The sequence below is a fragment of the Blennius ocellaris genome (assembly GCF_963422515.1).
Source record: "Blennius ocellaris genome assembly, chromosome: 9".
Lineage (NCBI taxonomy): Eukaryota > Metazoa > Chordata > Actinopteri > Blenniiformes > Blenniidae > Blennius > Blennius ocellaris.
The window spans coordinates 8,096,844-8,104,628 of record NC_137658.1 but is presented as its reverse complement, the minus strand read 5'-3'; the positions used below and the strand labels follow the sequence as shown (position 1 = coordinate 8,104,628).

Here is a 7,785-nt window from a genome sequence, read left to right as displayed (position 1 = left end):
CACCTCGAAAAGTCAATTTACGCTCCATCCTGAATGTTTTAATGTTTACTTTCTTAATCTGCGCGGGTTGCACATTCAAGTATCCAGCCACACGCTTATAAGAGCTTTGTTGTGTTTTAGTTGTCAATAGTCAGTTGAAACTTGTTTCGCAATACATTTAGGGTGGGCTGGGTGGAAAAAAGGAACAATGCAAGGAATTTCCCTGGGGTTGTCCTCCCCCTCCTCCCACCCGGAGCCGTGTTTCAGTATGAGTAAACTTGAGGTTCAATACATACAGGCTACAAAAACAATGCTGCTCCCTAGAGGTGCAAAATGAGACTCAGCAGACATTAGAAGAAGTACAAACACACCTGTATTAATCCATGAATGCATATCCAAACTAAAAAAAATCTACAAACAGGACCTACACGAAGTGATTATTGCCCAGTCACAAACAAGCTGGGAGGTTAAAAATAATAGGAGCTGCTGTAGACATGCCAGTAGAGGTAGTTTGTTTCAATAGAAAATTTACATATACACACATGAAAGTTAAAACCGATGTCAGTTTCCCAAATGTTAAATAAAGACTTGAAGTATGAGCAGCACCCATTGAGATGAATGATCAAGTATGCTTGGCTGGATTTCGACAGTTTTGTGATCTGAAAAAAGTGGGACATTCAAAATAAAAAAAATTAAAAATAAATATGTTTACATCAATCCTAACTTACATTAGGTATCTCTTGATTTGGGTAAACAAAAAGTAATCAACAGAAACAGCTGCCAATACTTGGCAAATGAACGAGTTGGACAATTGGGTTACGTTTGATTACATTTTGTCAAGATCAATCAAAATATCAAACTGTTGAAATGTCAGCCGCCACACACTGAGCGCACAGTCGGGGAAAAAAAAAAAAAAAAAAAACCCCAATGATGTGAAATCCACATCAACACGCTGGATGTCCTCGTGGGTTTATGGTCAGAAGACCCCGTTGGAGTTGTGTGTGATCATGTGTCTGCGCAGGTTGCTGGGGTTGTTGAAGCTGGCGGGACACTGGTTGCATATGTACGGCTTCTCTCCGGAGTGAGTCCTCATGTGGATCTTCAGGCTGCCGTTCTGCGTGAAGCGCTTCCCGCACTGCGAGCAGGCGTACGGCTTCTCCCCCGTGTGGATGCGCATGTGGATGCTCAGTGTGGTCTTGTTGACGAACGACTTCCCGCACATGGGGCACGGGATGGGCGACTCCCCGGTGTGACTCGCCCGATGCACGATCAGGTCTTCGCGGGTGAGGAAGCGCTCGTTGCAGAAGCTGCAGTCCAGCGACTTGTTGACGCCGTGGGGGTAGACGCCCTGCTGCGGGCCGAACTGACCGCCGACGTGACTGGGGTGCCCCGCCTGGCCCTCGGCGCCCGCGATCGTCGATTTCAGCGCCGCGGAAGACATCTGCGTGGCGTGAGTCAGTTCGAGGCGGCTGTTTCTACCCGACGCCACGCTGTTGTCCTGCATGGCGCTCATCGGCGCCCTGTCGTTGGCGCCCGTGGCGAAACTCAGGAGGGTGTCGTGGGGGACGCTGTGGTCGGACAGCGAGGTGAACGCCTCAAGCTCAGACGCGGAGAAGAGGGTGTCGACCTGGTCTCTTAGAGGGCCGTCTCCTCTCCCGTGAACGCTCACGATTCTCAGGTCTTCCTCGTGTGCCAAACACGACGAACCCGATGACTCCACATTCTGCGTCTCAAGGGAAACGCCGGCCTGCATACTGTGGCTTCCAAACTCATCCTGACCTGCGAGGGGCGGAAGAGGATAAGCACACGTGAGGGGCCGCTGTCAAACTCGCTTCTCATCTGGGTCGAGGCCATACCGCTGTGTGTGCTTTGGAAGTAAAACGATGTCACCGTGTGTGACGGTTTCTCACCATCCACTGGCTCACATCCACCGACGTCATCTTCGTCTTTGATCAGGATAACGTCGAGGGTCTCCTCTTTCGAACACTGGAAAATAATAGCAGATAAGCGTAAGAAAAACCCCATAATAAAACAATAACTGCACATACACATCACTGTACGAACCTGCACTTGCGTGACTGCAGGGGAGATATTACTGTCTGATTGCAGAGTAATGGAAGCAGCTTCCACAACAGCTTTCTGGGCCACTGGAGACTTAATAACAACTGCAAGATGGGGGGAAAAAAACATAATTAATAGTCAGGCCACAGTAGAGAAGAGAAAAATAATCAGGAGGGGTGCATTGTTCAGAACAGAGGAGAGGTTTGTTTATGTCCTCGAAACCACATTTCTGACTAACATTGATGTTATGTAAACACAAATCAGCTTCTTCAGTTGTTAAGAAGCAATCTGACTGAATTGTTTTATTGAAAGCTCCAGCAGTGCTATTAATGATTTTCTTTTATAGCAGCACTGCAGATAAAAACCTTTATCTAATCTATGAGAACATTAATCAATTAAAATATTGTAAAAGGCAGTGATAAGGGAACATGTCAAAACCCATGTTTTTTTTACATTAACCGAATGGGCTGACACATTTCATGTATTTAAGATTGTTAAACTTTTATGTTTTTGCAGTTTCATACATTTCTTATAATGTATCTCAATCTTATTTCAATTTAGCTTTTCTCTACATTTGTTGCTGGTTTCCTGCTGTTTGTCTTCATGTACCGGTAAAGCAATTTACAAACTGTCTGTGGATACAGTATAAATCAAACTGTATTTACAGAACGCAAATACAGAATATAACAAACCATCAACATGCAAGACGAGGCAGGCTGCATTATTAAAGCGGCTGTGGCTGCGGGATAGTTTTAATCCAAGTCTTGTTCCCCAGTTTCGATCATTCAGACAATAACAAACAATCAACATGGCTGCCTCCTACAGTGTTGCTTTATTGCTGATGAAAAAAACAAACAAAACAACAACAAAAAACTCCTCATCAACAAAAAGGGAAATGAAGTTGCTGATGTCTTACAAAACTTGGATTATTTAATGGACTCTGGTTACTACGAGTCACTTGTGAATCTGATCCAGTGTTTGACTCATGGTGAGGATCCAGGTCTGAATGTTGTACCAAATCCGAAATAATGAGTCCACGGTCTCTTATTATCTGATCCCGTGAGTCATCCGTCGGGCTGAGGACACAAGGCGAGGTATAAGCCGACTCATCAAAAAAAGGCTGCAGACTGAGACGATTCAGTTCGCCGACTTTACTCCACTGCTGGCGTTAGTCAGGCCTTTACGATCGACTCAAGTGAACCAGATTACTTTCATGAGTAACTCGAGTCAAATTAAATAAACATGCTTCACACCCTTATGGCGCTTCTCTTTTGTTGTTGTGTGAACTGGGAAATGGGACTTTCCCAGCAGGAAACCTTCTCAGTTAACATGGAAAAAGGTCGTGAGGTACAAGGGTTATTTTAATGGAACAAAAAACTACCCGGAAGCCACGATTTCAGTTTATTTGTCTATCGGTTTATTTCAGCTTAATATTTGATTTCGGACGCCAGGGTTCTGAACATATGTATTTCATTCTAAAAAGGGCAATGGCATTTTTTTTTTTTTACACATTGAATTTGAAGTGCAATAAAGACAAGTGAGCACTATGTTCCATTTTTATGGAAGTAAAACTGTGCCATCAGATTCTGAATTCGAATTTCTAACTCTGAATTTTTTCACCATCGAAATCAGACTTTGAATTTGAAAAGCTGTCTAAAACATCTAAAAATATTCAGTGTGTAAAAATTCAATGTGTCTAAAAATTCATCTGCAAAAAAAAATTCGGCTGCAAAAAAAATTCGGCTGCAAAAAAAAATTCGGCTGTAAAAAAAATTCGGCTGCAAAAAAAATTCGGCTGCAAAAAAAATTCGGCTGCAAAACAGCCAGAATATCTGTGCCATCAGGACGATGCAATCGATACCTGTCTCATTCACCCAACATCCAATCAAGGGAAGCTTTGTTGGTCACGTGACAAGTGCAACACTGGGCAGGAGCGCCCAGGATTTTCAATCAGCCATGGAGGCCAGCGGTAGTGACGGCGCTTCGGTGAGTATTTGCCATTTATGTCTGTAAATCACACATTGCAAATCACCAGAAGTTATGAAGCAACATATGTGGCGAACTTTTAATGATGTGTGAAAATGTTTTCAAAGAAATTACATTTACTGTATGCAATGTTTTACATGCAGAAAATAGTTAAATTGTCTCCTGTTTGATTTTTTTTTAATGTCCATTGAATACTCTAATCTGCGAAATGCTTGTTATGGCAAAAACATTTTTTAACAAACATAACCAGGTCATTGACGGTGGTGCTAGAAACACTATTGCAGGGGGAGGGAACCCGCGCTCCGGAGGCATGTGGCTCTTCGGTAACGTCTTCAGTAATGTTTTGGATAATATTGTTTTCAAAGCATGGAGTTATTAGTATGCAGAATGAAACATTTTTGTATACTGCTTGTTTCATGTTACTTTATTACATATTTCAATTAAAATTGTCTCCATTTGTAGGGCCTGGATATTCCTGACATTGACTGGAAAAACAGTGGACTTCCTTATGATGATCACTCGAGCATCGTTGTTCCACACACAGGATGCCCACTGACTGATGGACAAATGGCAGCTTTAAGAGCTGCAGTTCACCCAAGAGCTGCTCCAGTGCTTTGGCAGTGACATTTACATTGCTTCTGTTCAATTTTGTGAGCAATTCCTTCATGTCTGAAGGAATTAATCAGAGAATCAGCTCTGAGTTTTGTATGTTGTAGCTTGAGTGTTGTAACAATGTAACAAAGACTTTCAATTGTGTAATATGGAAATAAAATCAGTGTCCACTTTATAAGTTGAATACTTGGAACATTGCATATGTCAAACTAGAGTAAGAAGGGCAAGGAATCTCACAGTGCATGGTTCAGAGAATCGGTGGGTTGCTGTTCAACAAATGCAACAATTCAGTCAAGTCTTGGAAGTGGGATCTATGCAGTCAAATTTATTTGAACAATTAACAAACATCAACACTACTTACTTTGGACAAACAAGAAATTCAACCGTTCTCATTTCTTAAATTTGGATTGTATAAATGAAAAACTTATCCAGACATCCAGAGCTCTCAAACATGTAATTTAGGCTTGGAAACATGAACTTTTCACTTTACCTAAATACAGGCCCAATATAGTAACTCACACAGGACCAAATCCCGTATGGCAAGTGGCAATGCATGCCAGGATGTCGTTTTTAAAAGAATTGTAGTCCGTATAATGTCCTGGGATGCACAAGGTCTCAAAGCAGGTGGAGGCCGTGGGGTGTTTGCCACTGATGATTTGGATGGTGAGACTTTGTGGCAGAACCTCCCATCCAGTCCAGAGCTTGACCAGGTCATTTAATTCACTTGCAGCTGCTATAGAGTAGAGTAAAATAGATTATGATCACGTGTACTCTGCGCACACTCAGACATTGGTAGCATGAGGAGGCCTTAAACCTACCATTGGCTATGAACTGTCCTACATAGCTCGACGTGCAGCATTTTGCTTGAATTGAGCAATCGTCCTCATCATCACTGTCATCTTGAGGCCATGTGATCCGCTGAAGAAGAACCTGCATTGAAAAAATAGCATGATAATAACTGATCATTTATCTAGAAACTAGAACTTCAAAGATAGTTTTAAACAACTGAATATTACTGGACTTTAATTGAAGTGACATAGTTTGATTAGCAGAAAAGATGACACTTAAACTGTGGTGTATACATACATTATCAAGACCTAACAACTAAATAAAACATTTCCATCAGCAAACATAAATTCAGATATGCTCATTCAATATGCCTTTAAGATATCATTTTTTGTTCAGGTTTTGTATTTCCTAAAATTATTTATTTAATATCTTAAAAACAAAGGCAGTACAACCCACCACCAATGCAGATTGACACAATTTTTGTTCATAATCATTTTATTATATCTTACAAAGTAAAACTGCACAAACGATACTTTTAGTCAGCACAAACCAGGACCAACGCAGCACAAACCACTTGACTATTTTCAGCTCACGTTATGTTTGTTAAAAAATGTTTTTGCCAGAACAAGCACTGTGCAGATTAGAGTATTCAATGGACATAAAAAAAAATCAAACAGGAGACAATTTAACTATTTTCTGCATGTAAAACATTGCATACAGTAAATGTAATTTCTTTGAAAACATTTTCACACATCATTAAAAGTTCGCCACATATGTTGCTTCATAACTTCTGGTGATTTGCAATGTGTGATTTACAGACATAAATGGCAAATACTCACCGAAGCGCCGTCACTACCGCTGGCCTCCATGGCTGATTGAAAATCCTGGGCGCTCCTGCCCAGTGTTGCACTTGTCACGTGACCAACAAAGCTTCCCTTGATTGGATGTTGGGTGAATGAGACAGGTATCGATTGCATCGTCCTGATGGCACAGATATTCTGGCTGTTTTGCAGCCGAATTTTTTTTGCAGCCGAATTTTTTTTGCAGCCGAATTTTTTTTACAGCCGAATTTTTTTTTGCAGCCGAATTTTTTTTGCAGCCGAATTTTTTTTTGCAGATGAATTTTTAGACACATTGAATTTTTACACACTGAATATTTTTAGATGTTTTAGACAGCTTTTCAAATTCAAAGTCTGATTTCGATGGTAAAAAAATTCAGAGTTAGAAATTCGAATTCAGAATCTGATGGCACAGTTTTACTTCCATACATTTTGGGAAAACGCAAATGACACACACACAACCCTGAATGAAGTGACACCACTTAACCTGAATCCATAAAGGATGGACTGACTTATTGATCAAACTTTATTTGTCCCACAATGTGGACATTTTCATTGTTGCAGCGGAAAGTGGACAGTACAAACAATAAAAACAATAGTAGTAACAATAATATGGGGGGGGTCATTACTGCGACAGAACTGATTCTACCACCACATGTCAGTTAATTATGGCTGCATAATAATAATAATAATAATAATAATAATAATAAAAGAGGAGTACAAATCTAATTTACTGTACCTTTGGATGTCTGTTTCGCAAATGTGCTTGCATGTATATTAACACGGGTTAATAACACACATTGTTTATATTTTTAACGTCTCATTGAAACACGTGGGCTGTGTGTGTCACGTGTCCACGGTGAGTAGTTTATTGGCTGTCCGTCCACTTCGAGTTTCAGACTTGACAATACATAAACACCCAGACAACGTTAGTGACGCATCGGCTACCGAAATACCCGAAGCGGCTTCTTGCTCCCGGCAACGCAAAGTATTCCCAAAGTTAAAAGTACCGCTACCTTGACACTTGGGTCGCTGCCTGGCGACGTTCGCCCTGGTCAGCGAGAAGCGGCTGGCGGGTCTGTTGGTCCTGGTCTGCAGCCGGAGGGTGAAGAGCTCGCTCTTCATCACCTTCATCCTCATCCTCAGGGTTTCGTTTTCCTTCAGGCTCTGGGTCAGATGCAGGCGGAGGGACGACGAGCTCTCCGAGAACAGCTGAGTGATCTCCCCCACCGCCGCCTTCACCAGCACGTCCATGATGGACAGAAGCTGCGACTCCAGGTTCAGGCTGCCCGGAGCCATGTTCTCGGACATGTTTTCACTGAGCTGCCGCCGCCGAGGAGAGTTTCGCCGAGAGGAGCGCCAACACACACTCGCTTTAGCCTAGCCCACAAAAGAGGCAGCACAATGGCCTTCCTGGTCACCCTGTGACGCTCATTACCGTAATGACCGGAGAACAGACGCAGTGTGTGTTTTCGGTGTGTCTGCGGCACGCTTGTTCCAAGGCGCCACCTACCGACCA

General features: G+C 42.2%; 2 protein-coding genes and 1 long non-coding RNA gene across 3 annotated transcripts; all 3 read right to left on the bottom strand.

Annotated features, from left to right (window-relative positions):
- Positions 1 to 393: 393 nt before the first annotated feature.
- Positions 394 to 4,882, bottom strand: LOC308134665 (uncharacterized protein; the record flags this gene model as incomplete). Its single annotated transcript, XM_080502437.1, has 4 exons — positions 394 to 1,758; positions 1,890 to 1,965; positions 2,044 to 2,144; positions 4,876 to 4,882. The coding sequence occupies 4 exons, from the start codon at positions 4,880 to 4,882 to the stop codon at positions 956 to 958; spliced, it is 987 nt and encodes a 328-aa protein (XP_080358563.1). The 3' UTR covers positions 394 to 955.
- A 67-nt stretch (positions 4,883 to 4,949) lies between these two features.
- On the bottom strand, positions 4,950 to 6,678 carry LOC308134863. The gene is made up of 3 exons (XR_013936781.1): positions 6,267 to 6,678; positions 5,457 to 5,568; positions 4,950 to 5,371 (listed from the first exon to the last, which is right to left on the bottom strand). It is a non-coding gene; the product is annotated as an uncharacterized lncRNA (long non-coding RNA).
- Positions 6,679 to 7,161: 483 nt separating this feature from the next.
- On the bottom strand, positions 7,162 to 7,563 carry LOC308134663 (uncharacterized protein; the record flags this gene model as incomplete). Its single annotated transcript, XM_080502435.1, has 2 exons — positions 7,283 to 7,563; positions 7,162 to 7,166 (listed from the first exon to the last, which is right to left on the bottom strand). The coding sequence occupies exons 1-2, from the start codon at positions 7,518 to 7,520 to the stop codon at positions 7,162 to 7,164; spliced, it is 243 nt and encodes an 80-aa protein (XP_080358561.1). The 5' UTR covers positions 7,521 to 7,563.
- Between the last annotated feature and the right edge of the window lie 222 nt (positions 7,564 to 7,785).